The 20,631-nt window shown below is 51.1% G+C and overlaps 8 protein-coding genes across 8 annotated transcripts; 5 read left to right on the top strand and 3 right to left on the bottom strand.

Moving 5' to 3' along the window:
- Positions 1-1,419: 1,419 nt before the first annotated feature.
- BDV17DRAFT_286412 (glycoside hydrolase family 5 protein) lies at positions 1,420-2,330 on the top strand (the record flags this gene model as incomplete). Its single annotated transcript, XM_073760900.1, has 2 exons — positions 1,420-1,609; positions 1,678-2,330. 2 exons carry the CDS (start codon positions 1,420-1,422, stop codon positions 2,328-2,330), a joined length of 843 nt encoding a protein of 280 aa, XP_073621557.1.
- A 104-nt stretch (positions 2,331-2,434) lies between these two features.
- Positions 2,435-2,896, top strand: BDV17DRAFT_286411 (uncharacterized protein; the record flags this gene model as incomplete). Its single annotated transcript, XM_073760899.1, has 1 exon — positions 2,435-2,896. One exon carries the CDS (start codon positions 2,435-2,437, stop codon positions 2,894-2,896), a length of 462 nt encoding a protein of 153 aa, XP_073621556.1.
- A 622-nt stretch (positions 2,897-3,518) lies between these two features.
- BDV17DRAFT_13333 (uncharacterized protein) lies at positions 3,519-6,337 on the top strand. Its single transcript, XM_073754173.1, has 7 exons — positions 3,519-3,925; positions 3,985-4,013; positions 4,063-4,400; positions 4,452-4,565; positions 4,618-4,943; positions 4,993-5,373; positions 5,426-6,337. Exons 1-7 carry the CDS (start codon positions 3,683-3,685, stop codon positions 5,774-5,776), a joined length of 1,782 nt encoding a protein of 593 aa, XP_073621555.1. The 5' UTR covers positions 3,519-3,682; the 3' UTR covers positions 5,777-6,337.
- Positions 6,338-6,890: 553 nt separating this feature from the next.
- On the top strand, positions 6,891-8,000 carry arfA (putative ADP-ribosylation factor). The gene is made up of 4 exons (XM_073754170.1): positions 6,891-7,183; positions 7,305-7,549; positions 7,613-7,678; positions 7,733-8,000. Exons 1-4 carry the CDS (start codon positions 7,036-7,038, stop codon positions 7,823-7,825), a joined length of 552 nt encoding a protein of 183 aa, XP_073621554.1. The 5' UTR covers positions 6,891-7,035; the 3' UTR covers positions 7,826-8,000.
- A 348-nt stretch (positions 8,001-8,348) lies between these two features.
- On the bottom strand, positions 8,349-10,182 carry BDV17DRAFT_250018 (uncharacterized protein). The gene is made up of 2 exons (XM_073756288.1): positions 9,326-10,182; positions 8,349-9,256 (listed from the first exon to the last, which is right to left on the bottom strand). Exons 1-2 carry the CDS (start codon positions 9,437-9,439, stop codon positions 8,483-8,485), a joined length of 888 nt encoding a protein of 295 aa, XP_073621553.1. The 5' UTR covers positions 9,440-10,182; the 3' UTR covers positions 8,349-8,482.
- A 407-nt stretch (positions 10,183-10,589) lies between these two features.
- BDV17DRAFT_13298 (DUF3405 domain-containing protein) lies at positions 10,590-13,574 on the top strand. The gene is made up of 2 exons (XM_073754168.1): positions 10,590-10,642; positions 10,732-13,574. Exon 2 carries the CDS (start codon positions 10,841-10,843, stop codon positions 13,331-13,333), a length of 2,493 nt encoding a protein of 830 aa, XP_073621552.1. The 5' UTR covers positions 10,590-10,642; positions 10,732-10,840; the 3' UTR covers positions 13,334-13,574.
- Positions 13,575-13,836: 262 nt separating this feature from the next.
- On the bottom strand, positions 13,837-15,885 carry BDV17DRAFT_297095 (major facilitator superfamily domain-containing protein; the record flags this gene model as incomplete). The annotated part of the gene is made up of 4 exons (XM_073763428.1): positions 15,037-15,885; positions 14,881-14,981; positions 14,546-14,817; positions 13,837-14,476 (listed from the first exon to the last, which is right to left on the bottom strand). Exons 1-4 carry the CDS (start codon positions 15,500-15,502, stop codon positions 13,837-13,839), a joined length of 1,479 nt encoding a protein of 492 aa, XP_073621551.1. The 5' UTR covers positions 15,503-15,885.
- BDV17DRAFT_13284 (uncharacterized protein) lies at positions 15,886-18,783 on the bottom strand. The gene is made up of 2 exons (XM_073754163.1): positions 18,267-18,783; positions 15,886-18,192 (listed from the first exon to the last, which is right to left on the bottom strand). Exons 1-2 carry the CDS (start codon positions 18,521-18,523, stop codon positions 16,269-16,271), a joined length of 2,181 nt encoding a protein of 726 aa, XP_073621550.1. The 5' UTR covers positions 18,524-18,783; the 3' UTR covers positions 15,886-16,268.
- Between the last annotated feature and the right edge of the window lie 1,848 nt (positions 18,784-20,631).

The raw sequence follows: 20,631 nt of genomic DNA, 5'->3' as shown, positions 1-20,631 counted from the left end.
TCTTGGATCATAAGGGTGAAATGCTTTTCGTATCCGCGGTCAATATCAATAGCGAAACGATCCAATTCTAATAGCCCCCCTAGATGTTCCATTTGAGACTGGAACTTTATCAGTTCTCCAGTAATTGCCAAGTCCGAAACAAAAAAACAACAACAAAAAACAAGACCCCGCTCGGTCACACCAGCCTGTAGCACACTATCGTGGTTCAACAATACCAAGCGGTCGCGAAGCTCTACCTACTCCGGCGCGGGCATAGCAGCCTGGTTGCAATGGACGTGAAAGCAGGGAGAGCAGGAAACTTCACAGGGCTTAACTCGTATTGCCGCATCGCGTCGGGATATGATTTAGGGAGATATTCGTCGTTCTCAGTAATGCAAAGATAGCATGCTCTGAACACTCTGATTTTCTAACAGTATAAGTCCTGGGTTCAACCGTGGGCTCTGTAAGTGACAAAAGTAGATTGATTAGTTCAATCGATGGTTCGTTGGAGGGACCTCGATTTGATCAGCAATACCACGTCCACTGCCTATGTACCACAGATAGATTGCTTAGTGGTATGAAAGGAGCTTGACTAGGAAAACCCTCGTGCAAGATTGGGACACTTTACGATCAATTGCTGGCATTTATGTACCGCAGCTGCCAGTCCAAATTTCGCGTCGCACAGTCGCTGCTCAGTACAATTGCAGTTCGACTTAGACACAACAGACAGGCCAGACAAACAGCCTAGGAGAATCTTGACAGCCACAAAGCCACCTGGTGCGAGAGAGAAATCTCATCTAGGATGTCGCCTGTCAACAGCAGTAACCCGATAAGCATCCCCCTTTCTGCCCGATACAATCGCTGACCCAGGCGCAAAAGAAAGTGCTGAAGCAAGCCCACACACCCGGGACTGTGTTGAACGCAGTCTGCCATCTGGCGAGGAGTATTGCTTCGCCGTCTTGCACGTATCTGTCGATCCTGTCAGTCTCGGCTCGGCGGTCGATGGGTGAACGGTACGTACCCAAAAGCGCGACGAAACGATGGCATCGATATAGCAGCGCCGTTGACCTGCACGTCAAAGCCCCTACATTGATCAGAAGCTACGTTCTATGCCGCAATGGCGGACGAATATTACCAGGCCACCCCAGCCATTCCCCAGTACAAAGACCACCAGACCACCGCTGGGCAGTGGACGATGACTTGGCGATGTATAAGCTGGGGGAAGCTCACTGAGGCCGGGGCTTGCGGGGATGGAACTTGGAAGTGGTGACTTGGAGCAAGCACCTGGGTCGCTGCGAAACATATAAGTCATGGTAGAGGAGGGCCTTCAAAAATGAGTTGCTGCCATCTGCAGTTCATTCGATTGTACCGCAAGTGTCTCTTTCGAACATATACACCTTTATTTGCATACCACGACTGCTACTACTACCACCGCGAAGTATGGCGGCCCGGAACCCTCTAAGTCTCTGCACGATGCTCCGCACGAGCGGTAGCAGGATAGTGAACCCGAAGGGCAAAACCGTCATCTTAAACGGCGCCGCCATCGGCGGCATGCTCAACATCGAGAACTTCATTACCGGGTATGCGGGCCACGAGTACGAGCACCGCGCGCAAATGGCCTCCGTTCCGGGTGAGGAGAGAAGGCAATGTTTTTCTTTGACAGGTTACTACACTATTTCTTCACTGACGAGGACGCAGCCCTGTTCGCGTCGTTGGGTCTCAACGCCATTCGCATCCCGTTCAACTATCGCCATTTCATTGATGATTTGGACCCCGGCGTCTTCAAAGCGGAGGGGCTTAAGTGGTTGGATCAGTGTGTTGAGATTTGTGGAAGGCATAATGTCTATGTTATCCTTGACCTTCATGCTGCCCCCGGCGGCCAGAACCAGGACTGGCATTGTGACTCGGGTATCGCAAGGGCTGGGTTCTGGGACTTCAAGGACCGCCAGGACCGCGCAATTCGACTATGGGAGGTCATTACGAGTCGGTACGCAGGTAACCCTGTTGTTGCTGGGTATAACCCGCTCAATGAGCCCTCGGACCCGACGCTCGATACTAAGGGTCGTCCCGGCACGCGGTTGCTGGCCTGGTACGCAGGCGTCGAGAAAGCCATCCGCGCAGTCGATGCAGAGCATATGCTATTCCTAGATGAAAACACGTACTCCATGGACTTCACTGCATTCGAAGACAGCCCGCCGCTGCCGAACACGGTGTATTCGATCCACGACTATAGCAAGCTTGGATTTCCGGAGATAGAGCAGTATATGGGTACAGACGCACAGAAGCAGCAGGTTCGGGCGAGCTTCGAGCGCAAAGTGGCCTTTATGCGCCGAGCAGGCGTGCCCGACTGAAACGGCGGGTTCGGTCCTGTCTATCAAGATCCGAGGCGCGATGGCGTTGAATCCGCGTAGAAACAAACGAGGGGCGTCTCGCCCTCCTAGCGCAGCAGCTTTCCATGTATCGCGTGGAAGGCGTCGGGTGGTCGATTTGGTTATACAAGGATATCGGGTACCAAGGCATGACCTATGTTAGTCCTGACTCGGCTTACCTGCGCCTGATTCAGCCGTTCCTGGAAAAGAAACAGCGATTTGGTCTTGACTTCTGGAGCATTATACCCCGGGATGCGGTGAAACCTGTTTATGATATGTTCTTCGCCGCTATCAAGGGCATGGTCGATGAGAGATTCCACAAGGGCCGGTATCCGCGGCAGTGGACTTTCGAACGACAGTTTGAGCGGGTCATCCGGGAGACACTGCTGAGTAAATACGTGGGATGGGAGCTGGCTGAGCTGTTCAGGGGAAAGACAGAGGAGGAGCTCGAAGAGCTGACCGCTTCCTTTGCGCTAAGGAAATGTGTTATTAGGAAGGAGTTGAATGATGTTTTGCGTAATGATGCCCTGGCGGGTGACAAGATTTAGGCAATATCATCAAGGATATGCAGTAGAGGTGTGAAGCTTTGGTCGTCATCCACATCCATTATATGACGCGGGACATTGAAATCCGAAGCCCAGTTGAACTGTGAACCCGAATAGGAAGGCACGCAGTGCCACGTGACCACGAAGAGGAAACGGGCTTGCTGCTCTATGTAACTGTTACGACGCCGCTTTAAGTTCTCCACACAATTTCATATAGATCATATTCGATGCTTTGTCCCTTTACTGCCCGAGTAAATAGCCGCAGCATCGCCGCTGTAGCTTGATATGGCCTAATACAACCTCAGCAGCCAAACGATCAGCGTGGCACTTGAAGTGTTGTTGACCCCTCCGGACTTCCAATTAATGGAGTAACTCTTCCGGGAGCCTTGCGACGAGAGTAATCAGTCGCGCTCAACCTCATGACCCGGCATGAGATTCGTCATGGAATACAACAAGATCCGCAAAGATGCAGGAGTTCCTCCACAGTTGGACAAGGAATGATGACGGGTCGTGTGCAAGGCCGAGAACAAGCATTAGGCTGGCGGCTATGATTTCCCCCTGTTAGCCTCAGCGCTTAGCCCGGGCTCAACTGGCCTCGTCATCTCTCACGACACGCGACCTCCACGCATGATCCTTTTTCTTCGAATCTCCATTTCTTTCACAATTGCCGGCAATCAACCTGGCGCTATCGATACTAGAACTTTAGTTTGTTGCACTGCGAGGTCGACAAACACGGAGGCCCCAGGATTGTACTCATAATAATTAGTTCAGCCTCGTCCCGCCATCAACATGTCAGAAGCCTCGCCAGTACGGAGCTCGATGTCAGCTCAGGAATACTACAAGAACTTCCCACAGAATCCAAATATCGAGGCAAATTTCCATAATATTGACGAGGCATCCCACTTCCGACATTATTCCGCATTGTTAAAAGATGTCGAGACGCGGAATTTTGTCCTAGACTTTGGTAACGAGGATGCTTGGTGCGCTGTGGACTTAGAGAAGGAAGATATCACTACTCTGTTGACTCATAATGTAAGTTATGGCTTTGGTGAAGAACCATATTACTCGGACTGCACCTGACACACATGCAGAAGCCAAAATGTTTTGGGACGCGATGGATGTAAGTCAAGATAAACTTCGAGATGCTTCAGGATGCTGAACATGATTAGAAACATTTGGGCCCCGGAACAGCAAAAAGACCTGATCAAGGCCATCACAAACCATTATGGTGTCTCAGAGCGACTCATAGGACTGATGTGCACCAATCCGGTAACCCGGCCATCGAAACCTGCAATCTCAACTCAGCCGTCAAGAAAGAGCTTCCAATCGAGAAGCAGCTCTAAACTAGCCCGTCTAAATACTGACGGAGACCTCGAAGACGGCCATGCTTTGGAAAAACTGCCTAGTTCAGAAGAGGTTAATGCCGCAGCCTCGTTGAGAGGGCTTACGTTCGGCCATGTCGTCGATCAAATCTGGCACTTTTGCTCCACTGATTATGGCACTAGATGTACGTGGATCTTAGCTGCTCGTTATTCAACGGACTGTTGACATCCAGCAGATACTTGCATTGGGTATAATTCTCTATATGTTGTTCCAAAGATGAGCCAGAAGAACGCAAAAGGACTACCAGATGGAAAGAGGTTATGGTCATGGCTCATTTTATTCGATGACGGTATATCAGCCATGTGAGCTCTGAAAATATGCACAATGACTGACACCGCCAGGCACTGTCCTCTCTATCCAAGAGAACCCATATCCAGGCGTCGAGGCACCAAGCGAGCGCGACATGAAGGCCGTAATCGCGGTAAGCCGCAGAAACATACAAATTATCTTCGCAGGGGTGTCCAAGCAGCATTCTGCAAGGTCTGAGAGTGACTCGTTGGGCACGATTAGGGTGAGGCCCTTCAACGATTCCGGCACGGACTCGGCGAGCATTAAACAGGATGACGGCCCAAGTCTTCTTTTCTACTACATATTCGACGACTGGGTTACCAGTTATAGACTCGTCGCGAAGCGCGAACACGAATACGGTGTTGCTCTTGACCAACTGGTACACATACCCTCTCTTACGAGACAACAGAATGCTAACATAACTGCAGAGGAGAGACATGCTAGATAAGCCCGTAGTCGATTTGATAAACGAGCTGCATTGGCTAGGCAGACAACTCGCCGTCCTTAAGCGTCTGTACCAAAGCTACGAGCTTATCATGACGCGGATTCTCCAGCGGCAGCGCTTGCTCCGTGATGAGGCCCGCTCGAACCCGGACCACCCCAGGCTGCCATACGGGCACACGTTTAATGATATGGACATACATCGGCAAATGAGCTTCGGTCTTCCGGCAATAGCAGAGACGTCAGTTGGCGTCCAGCTAAGCTCACCAGCTGTCGCGAGGTTTGAGAGACTTCTAGACCGGATTAAGCTCTACTGTTTGTCGGAGATTGAGAGTTGCTTGACGGAGAAAGAATCCCTTACATTCCTTGTACGTTACACCACAACTACGATGTGCTGTCTATACTAACCATCGAAACTAGAACTTCAACTTAATCGCCCTAAAAGACTCTCAAGCCGTCGAAAAACTGACTCGGATAACAATCCTACTAGCTAAGGTCACCATATTATTCCTACCAGTCAGTTTAATGACAGCATACTTCTCGACGGAGCTCGAGGGCGTCAAGGGAGTCTACAACCAAGTCCAGTACTGGGTCTCCTTTGCAGTGATTATGGTCCTATCGATTGTGCTGCTCGTTCTCTTTGGATATGTGAGCGACACTGTTGAAGGAAAGACGGTATATTCGTCTTTGTTTAGGACGTTCTTTCGGAAGGGTAAGAAAAGGCTTTTTGCCCCGTATGGGACACCGGTAAATCAGCAAACTCTGAGTTAGTATATGGGCAGATGGTTTTGGTGTTTGAGTTCCTTTAGAGGGCTGTTGGAAGGCCAGATATGCACCAATAGACTTCCAGGCAACCAAACCCTTGTGACTCATATTCATATTCTTGAACTGGGCACATACACTTCTCAACTTTGGTCATTAGGCAAACTCATTCTATGCTCATTTTTCATGGCGCCTTCAATGACCATGTCACGTGACTAGATCATGCTTCAATGGATGAACCTTGAATGCAGGTAGGCTCCGAACTCCGCGAGATGCATAGTCCCTCGGCCTGGTGAGTTGATAGCCCTAAGAACTACATGTACTGCTTCGTATAGAATTCATGCCGAATTGCTGAGCGCAGTGAAGCAGTGGGCCAGGGTTGACGCAATCAGCATTGCTTATGTGATATCAAGAGCACGAGACAGGAGGCAGGGTAGCCAGAGCCAGGAAATGTGATCCGCGGGACTGGGGAGTGAAATGGATAGAACTGGAGCCTATCAGAACAGAAACGGAGGCTCGAATCTGGGCCTTCGCTGGAGCTCTCAGTGATGGATCGCGGATTCAATGGGCGAGAGTGCTGGGTCCAGTGACGGCCGCCCAGGACGGGAAACACCGTGTCCTCTTCAGATAGCAGCAGGAGTCGTAGGCAGAGACATTGAGGGAGTAACTATATGAGAAGTAGTGACAAGGTCAAAAGAAAAATAATTTGAAGATTACTTTTATAAACAATCAGTATATCCTCCACCGGATTATCTTTACTTGCTGTGTATATCAGCGACCTCGTGCTGCTGACTAGTGACGGAAGCTACGCGACGGCTGAATTTCTCGACCTGGCATTTGGCATTCAACTTCTGGCACCCAAAAATTCCACTCCTCGACAAAACAGTGTCCTGTGCTTGACCTGTCTGACCGTCTCATCCCTCCTCTCTCTCGCTTCACCGTCCATCTTGTGGTAAGTCCTGCCCCTGTCGCTTTCATTCTGTTCGCGTTTGCCTGCGCCGCCACCCACTCGAGCGGATGGTATCAGTTCACCCCCTGATTCCACACCCACACGGTGGTCTCCCGGCGTGACCAGTGACCACCTCACCAACGCCCCTCCGTCCGCCTTTTCATCCCCCATTCTCCCCATCTGCGCCGACCACCTCCATCTCCCGACTCTCAACCGCAATCGCTCCGCTTCTGGTGCTATCGGCTTCCTCGTTTTTATCATTCACTCTAACCTCGCACCTCTCTCTAGACCTTGAGGACTTAATTTCGCCACCGCCAACATGGGTATCGCCATCTCGAGGCTCTTCGACAGACTATGGGGAAAGAAGGAGATGCGAATTCTCATGGTCGGTCTCGACGCTGCCGGAAAGACCACCATTCTGTACAAGCTCAAGCTTGGTGAAATCGTCACTACCATCCCCACAATCGGTCAGTCGTTTTCCAATTCCTCCCCCTTCCACGTCACCTAGTCCGCCAGCCAGCCTACGATCTTAAACCGCTTTCAATGGTGATTCTTTGTGCGCTGATGCTAATCGGTGGATGCCTATAGGTTTTAACGTCGAGACCGTCGAGTACAAGAACATTCAATTTACCGTGTGGGATGTCGGTGGTCAGGACAAGATCCGTCCTCTCTGGAGACACTACTTCCAGAATACCCAGGGTATCATCTTCGTCGTCGACAGCAACGATCGCGACCGTATCGTCGAGGCTCGGGAAGAACTGCAGCGCATGTTGAACGAGGATGAGCTCCGTGACGCTCTCCTGCTTGTTTTCGCTAACAAGCAAGATTTGCCCGTACGCACACCTGCCTTTGACCGACGACGCTTGAGGATCATAAAAACTAATGTGAATGTCTAGAACGCCATGAGCCCCGCTGAGATCACCCAGCAGCTCGGTCTCCAGTCCCTCACCCGCCGCCCTTGGGTAAGTTGACACCCGAATCACGCGGTCAATCACCAATAACTAACATCGCTCTAGTACATCCAATCCACCTGCGCCACTACCGGAGACGGTCTGTACGAAGGTCTCGAATGGCTCGCCGAGACGCTGCGGAAGACTGGCCGCGACTAAACGCGGCACGCAGCGACCCGTGATGAATGGATAGATACCTGAACTTTTGACTGGGAGTTGGGGATGACGGATATGGATGGAACGGAATGAGGGGAAACTGGGGCCCGAAACAGACACCTCGTACGAATAAGATCAAAGTAGGGAGGAGGGGGATGCGATGCAGGTGCCCTGTGCTCCTCGGGCGGTAAAAGGTAAATGCCTAGATGGGGTGGTGCTTGTATGTTTTCCTAACGGCTCTTTATTTTCTCTACTATGCTATTAGCTTTCTTCTCCTTTTTCCCCTCTCTTCTATGATCCTGGCGTCGACCTGAATGATCGATTGATTATCCTTTGCCTTTGCGCTTTTGAGAGCATCCTCCCTCCTCTCTTTTCTCTCTATAAAATCGTTTTTTTGTTCTCGTTCCCCTCTTCTTATCATCCATACTCATCTCCTCTCCCGTCCGAAGTCTTAATGAAATACATATGCTTAAGGTTATAACATAACTAACTTGACCGAAGAAATGCATTACGTTAAACAAACACCCTATCAAAGTAGTGTCAAATTACCAATCATTATATCCATACAGTTCATCCTCGATTTCCAATCACACCTTACGCGCTAGGTACGTACCTACCTGCCAGCCATATGTAGAAACCCCGACTTCTAGGCTATGATACCTACCGCACCTCCTTCCCACCAACCCACCAAGCCGCAGCCTTGATTATCTCCACAACAACCTTCAACTCCTCCTCGTTCCTGGGCGCATAAACCATCACGAACCCCCTCGGCACAGACCGCGGACCCCACCACCAATTATCCGTAGCGAGCGGGTGTCGTTGCGCCCAGCCGCGCTCAAGGACGATCTTGATGTCAGCTGGGTGAAGCGTGAGGTGGAGGGAGCCATCCGACGGGTGCGAGTGGCAAACTTCGCCGTTGCAGGTTATGCGGTGGTTGGTTGTGCCTTTTGTTGGCGTTGCCGTTGTGGGGAGGCGGTAGAAGATGCCTGTGCTGTGTTTCTCGAAGCAGGATGTTGCGGTGTAGAGTGTGTTTGGGTGGGAGAGGGCGAATTGGTGGATTTGTTTCGAGAGGGACTCGTACATGCCTACGTTGGACTTTTGGGTTATTTGGCGCTGCGGTGCGATTCCCTTGACGGTTGGCCGGGGGCCCGGGCGAGTTGGGAGGGTGGTGCGGGTTAGGAAGCCCGTTGTTGGGTGGAGGGTTGGAGGGATTGAGGGCGGTTGGAGAGGATTGCGGATTGTGACGAGCCGGAGGATGCAGATGCGGAGGTATCCTGCTGGTGTTGACGGTGTGCCGCCGGGGCCGAGGGCGAGGAAGGCATGGTAGTCTTTGCGAATGGCGTGGATCAGGTAAAAGGTTAGAGGGAGGAGGAAAAAGAGGGCGAGGGGAAAGCCGCCGTGGTCTGGAGAGGCGAGGAGAAGATTGGAGATTGCCTGGAGTGCGGAGATATGCGGTCAGTTTGCTCAATCCGTTGTGGAGAGAGTATAAAAGCCTCGACGAACCATTTGAGAAGAATTGAGCTTAGTATGTGAGCTTGTTGGTGTAGCTTTTTTCGTCGACTCTTGACTCAGTTCATGGAGTTCACATTCAAGCCCTTTATAGAACCACATGTTCATGAGTGCATATCAGACGAAGTGACAAGGCAATTTTCCTTCAACAGAGTTACATCACACCGCATATCCACAACAGACCAGTAACAAACATGCCATTATCCATCAGGGTGGACGTGGCCGTGGGTATGAGGATTTCTGGAAGTTTGGTCATGCGATAAGCCTCGCCGAAGCGTCAGTATGATGTTTGTGGATGCCGTTAGCTCTCTCGAAGACGCTCAAAGGATCCTATCCTGAAGCCTCTCATTTCGTCGAGGAGGGCAGTTTGATACATCTTTCATTCGCAGATAGAGACGAACGGACAACAAATTGAAGGTACCTGAGCGAGCTGGCGTAGGAGGAGTCTGGGGGTTCGAGGCTAGAATGCGGAGGTTCTGTCCGTGAACATTCTCATTGGTGACAGGAAAATCGCAGGAACCAAGAGGTCTGCTAGGCGCGCATGGTGCTACCAGATCCAGGGCTGATAGACAGAGGCTGTGCTGTGCTTAGGCGCTGCTTGAGTGAATCAAGCCAGTGACAATCCAGCGAACCCTGTTGGGAGAGTAGTCCTTGGGAATGTATGCCTGGGAAGGGCAGGGACAAGAGTCTTGTAGATACCCCGGCATTGCTCTGTCATAGACCTCGTGAGCATGCATCATGTAAATCATTCGTGGCCAGATTCTATAGGTTCTTGTAGAGGCGGGGATGGACGTGAAGGAAGAGGAACTTACACACGACTCGGCGAATGCGCATCCGCTGTTATCGTGAGCACTTGCAGCCTTACACTTTAGGCTCCAATATCTGTCTCTAGACCCGATCGGGAGTAGTGTAATCTGGAGAGTATCTAGTCCACATTCAGAGATCACGTGATAAGACCAAGGTTCCCGCATACCGCACCCTCCATGGTCCATCTTTGTTCTCCCGCGTCGCTGATGGCATTTCTATGATATTGGAGAGAGATTGCTATAGATATTGCTATAGATTCATCATGTCTGGCCTCAATCTCGTCAAGTTAATTAACGCCTTGCCCAATGGTCAATCGGCCGGCCAAGACGGCTAGGCCCGCTCTGGTGCACCAGCGCTGGCTATCGCCGAGGCAACGCCGATTTACAAACAGTGGCCCCGGCGAGTATACTTGCGGTTGCCTGGCCGCTTTCTGTTGACATGAACTGTCATTCATCTATCAAGAAACTCTCCAAATAAATTTAGGAGTGTCGTTTGGTGTTGTCTGTGAGTATTGATATTTACTAAATTCCCCTGCGCCATAGCAGTGTGCTTCTGCTCAATCCGACACTTACTGACTTGAACATTGTCTCTAGTTTCGGACATATCCTTTCTCACAACTTCGAACTTGATGATTACCGCTTGAAGAAGGCAACCGCGTGACGCCGGCCCCAGGCCCTCCTATATGCGCATCGCCGTCGAAATATGAAGTTCAAAACGAAGGGCCGTTTGCCCACCTACGACGCCCCGTCCGGTCGACACGGGACCCGAGACGATGGGATCGATGTTGAAAAGCAATACGCTCGCAGGAAGCACCATTGGCGGAATCTGAGTAATAGCTCATGGGAGTCGGACAGCGGCGATGACTCCAGATCGTCCTCCTCTTCAGCAGCCTCCCACTATCCAATGCTTAATAAGACAGCCACCGCACGAAGGCCGCGAGCCACAATCGGTTTCTACCGTGTACCTCACAGGATCATGCGGTGGCTCTGTCTTGCCTTGTTTTCCGCTCTTCTACTCTTCATCTTAACACTCTTCCGATTTACGATTTCGGCACAAAGCACGCCAGCGTCCCTCGAAGTGCCAAAAACGACTTCCAGACCGCCAGCTTGGGAGAATTTCCTCTTCCTGAGAAGGTATCATGGAGGCATTCGCACCTTGGTTTCCCGGGGAGAAAATGTTCCAGAATACCCGAACGACTACCCCGAGGGCATGATCTCGGACAAGGATGTCAGCGCAAACACAACCAGCCTCAAGACACGCGATACGACAAACGAGACACCCGATGAACAAAGCAAAACGAGCCAGGTCGAGCAGGGAACTGAAGGCTTACCTTTCGTAAGCTCGGCTTTCGACCCGTATCCTAACTACACTTCTCCGGAATATATCGAACGGTATGGCATCAAGCGAGACTGCTTCTTAGATGACGATGAAACGCTTCGACTTCCACTGGTTCATTCTTATCCTGGAGTTCCACGGGGCTTTCCGGATGCGGTGATGGGCTCCAACGAACTGCTGGAAATCCAGGACGATATGTGTTTTGACCGGTTCGGGCGTCTGGGACCATACGGGCTTGGCTACAGTGTGCGCAAAGGCGGCATAGGTGCAGGCCTTGAAGGCCACAGGGAAGGCTCTGGGCGCGTTTGGGAAGACTTTCCCCCAGTGGACTTTGGCCGGGTTAGTTGGGCGGCTGCGCAGAACCGCTGCGTGACTATCAATAACCATCGCTTTGGGGATCTGGTTGAGCGGAAAACCGAGCGCTTCATTTCTATGGGCGTTGATCAAGATATAGAAGAGGACGCAACCCGATACCGAGATGAGCCGGCAGAACCCGCAGAGGATAGCCAGAAACGGCTTCCTCGAACAGCGGTCATCATCAGGACATGGCATGATTACCAGTACACCTCGGAGGATATCTTATACTTACGTTCGATAATCGCCGAGCTCTCTCTCCTCTCAGGTGGCGAGTATATCGTCCACTTCTTAATACACGTCAAGGACACAAACCTACAGATCTGGGCCGATGATGAGACTTACAAACGTGTGCTGAGAGACGCTCTTCCCGAAGAGTTCCGAGGTATGGGAACACTATGGTCTGAACAGCAAATGGCACTTGTATACCCTGGCCTGGAAGAGACCTGGGCTCGTGGCTTATCCGTTCATGGAGTTTACCGCAGCACTTTCATGCCCATGCAATACTTTGCTTACAGGCATCCTCAGTACGACTACTACTGGAATTGGGAGATGGACGCCAGATACACTGGTCACTGGTACCATCTCTTCGACAAAGTCGTCAACTGGGCGCGACAGCAGCCACGGCGGGGCCTGTGGGAGAGAAACTCGCGCTTCTACGTTCCATCTATTCACGGCACTTGGGAAGACTTCAGACAGATGGTCCGCGTACAAACAGAGATAGGCACCAATAGCCCAAACAACATGTGGAGCGCAGGGTCAAGCCACGACTTCGCACACGGCGAAAAGCCACCCCAGCGCCAGGGCGATAAATTCGTATGGGGCCCTCTGCGTCCGCATGAGCAGGACATTTTGGAAGTTGAAGGCGAGGGTATCCCGACGTCAACTATGGAGAAGGACAAACATGAATGGGGAGTCGATGAGGAAGCAGACCTAATTGTGTTCAACCCTCTTTTTGACCCCGACGGGACGACCTGGCCTTTGAAGGAGGACATTACCGGGTACAACAAGGAGAACGGTCTACCACCGCGACGCGCCGCGATTATAACTGCCTCGCGACTTTCGCGCAAGCTGCTATACACCATGCACAAGGAAACGACATTCAAGAGACATACCATGTTCTCCGAAATGTGGCCGGCAACTACCGCTCTGCAGCATGGATTTAAGGCAGTCTACGTCCCTCACTCTGTCTACATCGACCGCCAATGGCCGACAGAGTACCTCGAGTCCGTCTTCAACGCAGGAAGGAATGGGGCGTCGGGAGGAGCGCGTCCTTCCGTCTTCGGTGACCGCGAGCACAACTTCCGCGGTACAACCTGGTTCTACTCTGCCGGCTTTTCGCCAAATCTTTGGAGACGCTGGTTAGGCTATAAAGTCGACAACGACGGTGGCGAGCAAGAAGAGCTTGCGGGTGAAGGCCGAATGTGTTTACCGCCGATGCTGCTTCACCCTGTTAAGGAGGTGGAGATGATCATTGATGATGGCGTGGAGGAGACTGATGACTGAGCGAGGCTATGAATTTTTTTTTCCCTTTTTTCTTTATCTTCTAATGACCTTCCATATGAATATTGGTGGATATACCTGGATGGTATTGACGACGGACATACAGACTTGTTACTGTTGGATATGATGAAATTGTCTCTGTACATCTATGGGCTTTATGATGGCTAACGGCGTTTGATGATGTGATGAAAACTTTCAAGGTTATATAAGATTAGCCCTAGAAATGAAATCTGGTGTCGAAAAATGAGAGCCTGTACATCTACGGTACCTTTTTACGACACAGCAGCACTCGTTATGTGGACAGAGGCATCATATGCTGTGAAGGTGCTTCTTGCCCCGGGGATGATGGGGCTTTGTTTCTAGGGCTTTGGATGCTTCTAGGTAGCTATTTCACTGTGATCAAGGTATGAATAAGTAAGGATCCATGTTTCGACTATGTAACCATCGTCGTATAGACTGTCCCGACTTCTACGAGCTTAACACCAATCTATCCAGCTGCTAAACCCTTAATAAGTAAATCTAAACCTCGGATGATCATCACCCAAATTCCCCCTCTCTTCCCCCAACTCCAACCTCCAATCCCTCTCCCCCCTCTGCCTAGCTCTATTCTCCCTAACAAGGTACGTCAAAAACAACGCACAAGAAACCCCACAAATCCACGTCATGCCCAAACTCACCCCGAACCCCGTCCTATACCCCGGCGCCTCCCCATCAAAGAAAACATTACTCGCAACCAACCCGCCACAATTCCCAAACCCGATCTGCATCGCCGACGCAATGGACTGCTTATAGTGCCCCGCCATATTATTGCTCAGCCAGCCCATTAATATCGGCTGCGTGAGATATCCGCCGCCCGTGATTGCGAAGAGTGCGAAGTACCGCGCGCCGACAGGGATGGTGGATTGGGCGAGGAGGAGGATGTACCCTGTTGTTGCGATTAGGCAGCCTGCGAGTGTGAAGAAGTACCGGTGTTTTAGGTAGTCGCTTAGTAGGGCCGTGGAGAGGGTGATGATCATTGCGACGACGTAGATCGGGATAGACATTACTTGGGCGCGGATGGATGTCCAGCCAAGTTGGGAGAGGATTGTCGGGGTGAAGAAGGAGACGGCATAACCGGTGTTGACGATGCCGAAGTACATTATTGGTCTTGAGAATTATTGCATTAGTTGGCATTGTTGTTTGAGATAGGATGGATTAGATGGGGAGGGTGCATACCCGAGGTATATCTTCGGATCAGAAAATGTCCTTTTCATTGACTTCTTGTCTAGCCTGTTCATCTGCGCTTCGCCTTGGTCTTCTGCTAGGCGAGCGAGGAGGACAGCGCGCTCTTCGTCTGTTAGGAAAGTAGCGGACTCGGGCCAGTCGACGATAATGAATTTCGCTGTCACTGCAACTAGGATGGTTGCTAAACCTTCGAGGATGAAGATCCAGCGCCAGGCCTTGTACCCGGCTATGTTGTCCATGTTGGCGATGGCGTAGGCGAGGAACTATGGATATTAGTTGTTTATACGAGCAAGAAAAATCAGGACACAGCAGGCATAGATACGTACCCCACTGACAGCACCGGCAAATATACTCGCGCTGAAGAAAAAGTTCAATCTCCATTGGAGCTCGTGGCGGCGGTAGTACATGTTGATGAGGTATACACTTCCTGCATTGCCTCAGTTAGAATTCTCACCCAGTATAGCAACTTTAATAGGACAAACCAGGCATGAATCCCGCCTCCAATGCCCCAATAAGCACCCTACAGACAACCAGCCCCGCAAAGCTCCCAGTCACCCCTTGACAAACAGTAACCACGCCCCAAGCCGCCATAATGCCACTCAGCCACCAGCTGGGCTTGATGCGCTTCAGGAGCATATTGCTTGGCACCTCGAAGAGAATATATGGAATAAAGAACACGAATAGAGCGATATTGTACTGGTGTCCTTCCATGCCGAGCTCTTCTTCCAGGCCCAGGATTCGCGCGTTCCCGATGTTGATTCGGTCGAGGAACGCGAAGAGAAAGAGGACGGTTAGGATGGGCACGACATGGAGGTCACATTTTCGGACGACGGAGCGCTCGATGGCGGGATCGAGCGGGAGGCTAGTTGTTGAGCCGGTCTTGAGGTCTTCGATTGTCTCGAGATGGCTGGGTATGTCCCCTTTTTCTGCGGAGTGGTCGGCCTCCATGGTGGATGGTGACTGAGTACTCAGTCAGACGGGCCCCTCGATATGAACGGAGAAAGTTGGGGGCGATGAAGGTCAGATTCAGTCCACCGAGTCCCGTCAGGTGCGGATGATTTATGTCCTACATACTGCTCTCTTCACCATCAGCGTAAAGTGGGGTGGGACAGACTGCGAGTCAAATGATCGTCAATTCCGCTGTCATAGCCGGATTCCGCACTTGGGAGTAGAGTGTGCGCTAGGTCTAGGAAGAGTTGACGTAGAATCGGGGAATGTAGTGCGGAGAGGACAAAAGGTTGCATGTTTACGAATCAGCGAGCATACCCGGCGGCAGGCGTCAGAAGCCAGATATCTCAGGTAAGAGACGTGTAAGATGCGGTGTATGCTATATCGTGAAGGGAGTTGACTGATAGCATGTTCCCAAATCTAGGGAACAGGTCACGGCGTCGATGATCACTGATCAGCACAGTAAATCATCGCAGAGTTTCATGGCAATCGATGAGTGCCGACATTTCAGACCTGGAAATGAGGATGAAAATGAGTTGCAACACAACCATAATATAGAGCTTCTCAGCTGAAAATGTCGTATGATAGATCATGGACATATGGGCATAGAGTGGTAGTACCGTAGTAGCCTAGGACACAATCTACCCCAGATTTTGTCTCCCCGCAGCGGAGCAATTCCACTGTGGGTCCCCAGCCCTGCCACGGCCAAGGGTCGGCACGCATTTCAGTTCCGGGGTTGCCGCAGTCTTTTCTGCAGTAATGATATCTAGAGAAGACTTCGTGGCCGAGACTGAACTGAGGAACTGTGCGAGGCATCCACAGGCTTGCTATAGCGGGTCATGCATGTGCTAGATTCCCGCATTTCGTAGTCATGAGTGTAAACCACATGTTGCCAGTTCGTGATAGCCACACGGTCGAAGTAAAACTCATATGTATGCCGAACAGGTTGTGTTGGATTAGCAGTACCTAGGAATTTGATATCCCCTGAACCCAACAGTTCTCCCGACGGCGACATATGCACCTCTAATGGAGGCCCAGTGGCTGCGTTTGAGTGCATCGGGTTGTCTACAGACCACACGCGAATCCCTGAAAGGTTCATGAACTTGGCGGAGCCGCGGAAACGGTAGACTGACTTCCTTATTGATCGTAACTTGTCGCTCTGAACTTCTTCACAGAGATACTCCGCCTCGTGGTCTGGGCATGACGGGTAGCGAGGGTGAAATGTCGCCTTCCCGGTTGTTTTGATTTCTCGGCCACCAAGGCCGTGAGTTGAATTTGTCCTTTTGAATATCCATTGTCCATGAAGTGCCCGGAAAATTGCCGCTGCGATGCTAGTACTTGACTGGACATGAGTGCCTCTTAGAGCCGCCATACTTATTTCCACTTCTTTCCCGGCTGAGTTCTCTCTGGAAACCGCAGTGTCCTCATCATTAACAGTTGAAGCGTATCTAACGGGAACAACAGGGCCTGTAGGGCTCACGCCATCATAAGGCCGGATAGGAAGCCGTCGTCGACCCAACTTCCTAGCAAGCGATTCCATCAGCCCAACATAGTCACCTAGAACGAATTGACCACGGCGGGAAACGGGTCGTAAGTTCCTCAAAGCACGGACCCTTTGCCGCTCTACAGCTCTTGAATGTTGCTCGTCTTCTGGTAGCAACAGCGATGCCGATGCCTCGTTTTCCAGATCAAGGGCCGCCCAAGTATCGGCGTGGACTTGTGCCTGTAGCTCGGCAGGGCCCCAGAATGCGCCTCGGTAGAAGCCAACAAAGCCTAGGTCTTTGATGCCGCTATGGCCGCTGCTCCACCGATCTAGGACTAGAGGCATGGAGTGATCTTCTTTCGAGTATTCCAGGGTTGAAAGGACGTCTTGGGGAAGAAAGGAGAGAGACTCGGAAGGCTTGAATCCTGTAGCCATGATTATGGCAGCAGCGTTGGTAAGGGATGCCGAACCAGATGGCATATCCAAGCTGATCGTTCCATTGCCATGCTCAGACTCATCGATTGATAAAGCTCTGCCTGTCAATACCTTTATAGCCCCAGACCGGACGAACCCAGCGTAGTAGTCTGCTATGCTCGTCCATGGGGGCCGATCGCTCGCTCGCTCGCCATCATCAACAAAATTGAAGCCACCATTCTGGCTGTAATCTTGTCCAAGCATGGTCCGAAAGAATTCATTACTCTGAGTGACTTGATCAGGCGAGACAGGGCCGAATGAGAATTCAATAAGACCTTGTGAACGGCGCTCTAGATCGTATAACGATAGGTCAAGCGGTACAAATTCCATTGAGTTTGGGGACTTTTCAGGCTGACGTCTTGGCAGGTATCTAGGTAAGACCCAAAATGGCCCAGGGGCAACATGCACCACCTCATAAGCATTTCTCCCATGGGTATGGGAGTCCAATCCGTATGTTAGAGAAGATAGATGAAGAGCGAGGGATGTTGCTGCCTCTACGCCAGATAGACTTCCGCCAACGACAACCAGCTTCGCTGGACTGGAAGTATTTGAGAGAAGACGGCTGATATCTTCTTTGCTCTGCAGTTCCGAGCTGTGGATGGCATTGGGAAAAGAGTCCAGTCCAGGTATTTGTGGGATATCCGGAGTGCCAAAATGCCCTGAGGCCACAACGAGGAAGTCAAACTCGTCCTTTTGTATGGAATCTTCCAAACCATATCTTGTGTCTTCGTTACTTCCTCCAAGCCTCTCAATCAGCTTCGAAACAAATAATCACTATGCGGATTCGGAGGGGGAACTCGCACTTACCCATCATCCACCCAAGACACTTCCCATCGGCCACGTGCAAGTCCAACATCACAATCCCCCCTCCTCGACACTTGCAAGACTCTAGCTCCAAATTTCAAATACTCACTGGGAATATTAAACTCGGCGTATTTCTCCAGGTACCTCCGTACCTGCCATGCATGCGGGAAAACAGGCACCCCATCAGTATCCGTCCCTAATGCCGTCTCCCACGATAAATCCGAGAACGCAACCGAGTGACGACTCAGGTTTGTCCGCATCCAGGGGTCAATGAAAGCTCGATTCCGCCGGTCATCTTCATTGGGTGGAGGAGTGGGGGATTCAGACGGGTAGTCTACAGCCCATAGACCGCCGATGCGGTGCTTCTTCTCGAATACGACGGGGTTGAATGTTCCAGGTGGGAAGTACTTCAAGAGGGTCTTTGCTGTTACGAGGCCGGAGGGGCCAGCTCCTGGGGTGATGGTTAGCAACTTTGCGGCTGCGGGCCCGTTCCTAATCTATGGTCAGATGGGAAAGGGACTGACCTATTATGGCCACTCTCTTAGTTCTGCTCATGCTGATGACTGTGAGGCCATTGAGTCTGAGCCAGGAGTACCAGAAGTGCAGTTGAATGAAGTTGTATGATCAATTGCCCCTCCTTGACTGTGGAGCTTCCTTGGATAGCTGTCAGCCCAATTAGGTTTAGTATCAATAGTATACAGTATTTCAACCCAGACGTAATGCTCAGGCTCTGCCTTACTTCTTGAGCTATGTTTGTTATTGGCTATGCTGGAATATATGCATATCCGTCTAATATGCCAGAAGTGTATTGATACTTAGCGATGCGAGACCTTCAATTCAATATATTTTTTCAGCAGCTAACCGACAGAATCAAGACATCTACTCTATGCTTCTATTCACACACAAGGAGTAATTCTGTTCCTATGAAAACCTGAAGTTGCCAAAATAGAACTTCCCTGAGCGCATTCTATTCTATAAATGGACTGCCTCCCTTTGCAAGCGCTCATCCTCCTCCTTCACAGCCTTCTCCCAAACCCCCTGCACCTGGGGAGCCAAAGCCCATTAGCACTTCCTCACCTCTAAGACACCTAAAGAACAATGCTTACATCATACCCTTAAAGCCACCCAAAAGACTCACTCCACTTATTCTTTATCGAAAACGCCACAGCCTCGTTAAACCCTAGGTCAAGCTTGTCCACCTTCTCATCCGAGCGCCGAAAGCCGTCGAGAATGTCATACATGGCTCTGTAATGTGGCGAGCGCACTCGGTCATACAGGTCTAGGCCATGGGATACACTGTGGCTTTTCTCATGAGCCCAGGTTACCCCGCGCGCGAGGATGTAGCTGTCTTCGAAGGGGCGAAAGCGGCGCCGGCACCTGCGGTGGGACATTTGATTAATTTGGGTGAGACCGAGCGGAGAATGAATTTGTTGACAGAGGTATCGAACTTACCAAAAGCACCAGATAATGCTGTTTGGATTGTGTTAGCATAGGGCGCATCATCTACGGAGGTTCTAATATCAAGAGAAAGTATCGGACTCACGATGAGAAACATCTCCAGTCAATGCAATAGAGCCGTTAGCAACGACCTTCACTAAACAGGGTCCTGCGAAAAGCGCAAAGCGCTGAATTTCCGTTGCATGGCTAAGATCTCCTGGATGAGAGGGCAAAAGGTCATGAGAAATATGGCTCGATAGCTCCTGATACGGCTGCGAATAAAGCATCTAAGACGGATGAAAATACCTTCCACGGCCTACTAAACTCTTCATTACCCGTCTTCTCTCCCCTAGCTCACCCTTTTCCCCAACCATCCGGCACCTCAGCCATACAAGTAAGTTCATAAAGTCCGTGCCTGGGGTTACAAGTGTAAACCCAATCCTTGGGACCGTGCCAGAATGTTACTGCGTCAGGAAAGCCAGGAATAGAAAGGAGCCTCTCAGACGGCATTAGCCCGCGGTACGCGGTCTTCCCCGTATAGATGAGCTTATGCTCAGGGAAGGCGAATTGGCGGACAGCAGAACGGACGCCGTCTGCGCCTATGAGCAGGCCGACTTCGTCGCTGTGGCCGTCAGAGAAGTAGAGGGTTAGAGGGGCGGGTTTGAAGGTGTATCTGCCCCACGATGTCATTACAAATCCGAGGATTTGTGGTAGGAGTATATATTTGTATCTCTCTGCCCAATGGACTTAATCAACTCCCCCTGTTTGCCCATTCCGATGCTGCGCGGCATGCCCATCCGCAGACCTGAAAATTTCGTCAGGCTTGATATTCCCCGATGCTCTCATAACATCTAGCATGCGCCAGGTATTCGGCTGAATGTTGAGGCCCGTGCCGATCTCGCGGAGGACAGACGCCTGCTCGTAAATGCGA

This window comes from Aspergillus undulatus (genome assembly GCF_047715775.1).
Source record: "Aspergillus undulatus strain CBS 261.88 unplaced genomic scaffold BDV17scaffold_1, whole genome shotgun sequence".
Taxonomy (NCBI): domain Eukaryota; kingdom Fungi; phylum Ascomycota; class Eurotiomycetes; order Eurotiales; family Aspergillaceae; genus Aspergillus; species Aspergillus undulatus.
This window is presented reverse-complemented; position numbering and strand designations above follow the sequence as displayed.

Bases quoted from the DNA above. Each gene is read 5' to 3' on its own strand.
- BDV17DRAFT_13333 (XM_073754173.1), top strand. From the start codon at position 3,683: ATGTCAGAAGCCTCGCCAGTACGGAGCTCGATGTCAGCTCAGGAATAC. The intron at 4,401-4,451 runs GTACGTGGATCT...GACATCCAGCAG, and splicing joins CACTGATTATGGCACTAGAT to ATACTTGCATTGGGTATAAT. The intron at 5,374-5,425 runs GTACGTTACACC...CATCGAAACTAG, and splicing joins AAGAATCCCTTACATTCCTT to AACTTCAACTTAATCGCCCT.
- arfA (XM_073754170.1), top strand. From the start codon at position 7,036: ATGGGTATCGCCATCTCGAGGCTCTTCGACAGACTATGGGGAAAGAAG. The intron at 7,550-7,612 runs GTACGCACACCT...GTGAATGTCTAG, and splicing joins CTAACAAGCAAGATTTGCCC to AACGCCATGAGCCCCGCTGA. The intron at 7,679-7,732 runs GTAAGTTGACAC...ACATCGCTCTAG, and splicing joins CCCTCACCCGCCGCCCTTGG to TACATCCAATCCACCTGCGC.
- BDV17DRAFT_250018 (XM_073756288.1), bottom strand. From the start codon at position 9,439: ATGAACATGTGGTTCTATAAAGGGCTTGAATGTGAACTCCATGAACTG. The intron at 9,257-9,325 runs GTTCGTCGAGGC...TCCGCACTCCAG, and splicing joins AGCTCAATTCTTCTCAAATG to GCAATCTCCAATCTTCTCCT.
- BDV17DRAFT_13298 (XM_073754168.1), top strand. From the start codon at position 10,841: ATGAAGTTCAAAACGAAGGGCCGTTTGCCCACCTACGACGCCCCGTCC.
- BDV17DRAFT_13284 (XM_073754163.1), bottom strand. From the start codon at position 18,523: ATGCGGACAAACCTGAGTCGTCACTCGGTTGCGTTCTCGGATTTATCG. The intron at 18,193-18,266 runs GTAAGTGCGAGT...GCTTGGAGGAAG, and splicing joins GTGTCTTGGGTGGATGATGG to TAACGAAGACACAAGATATG.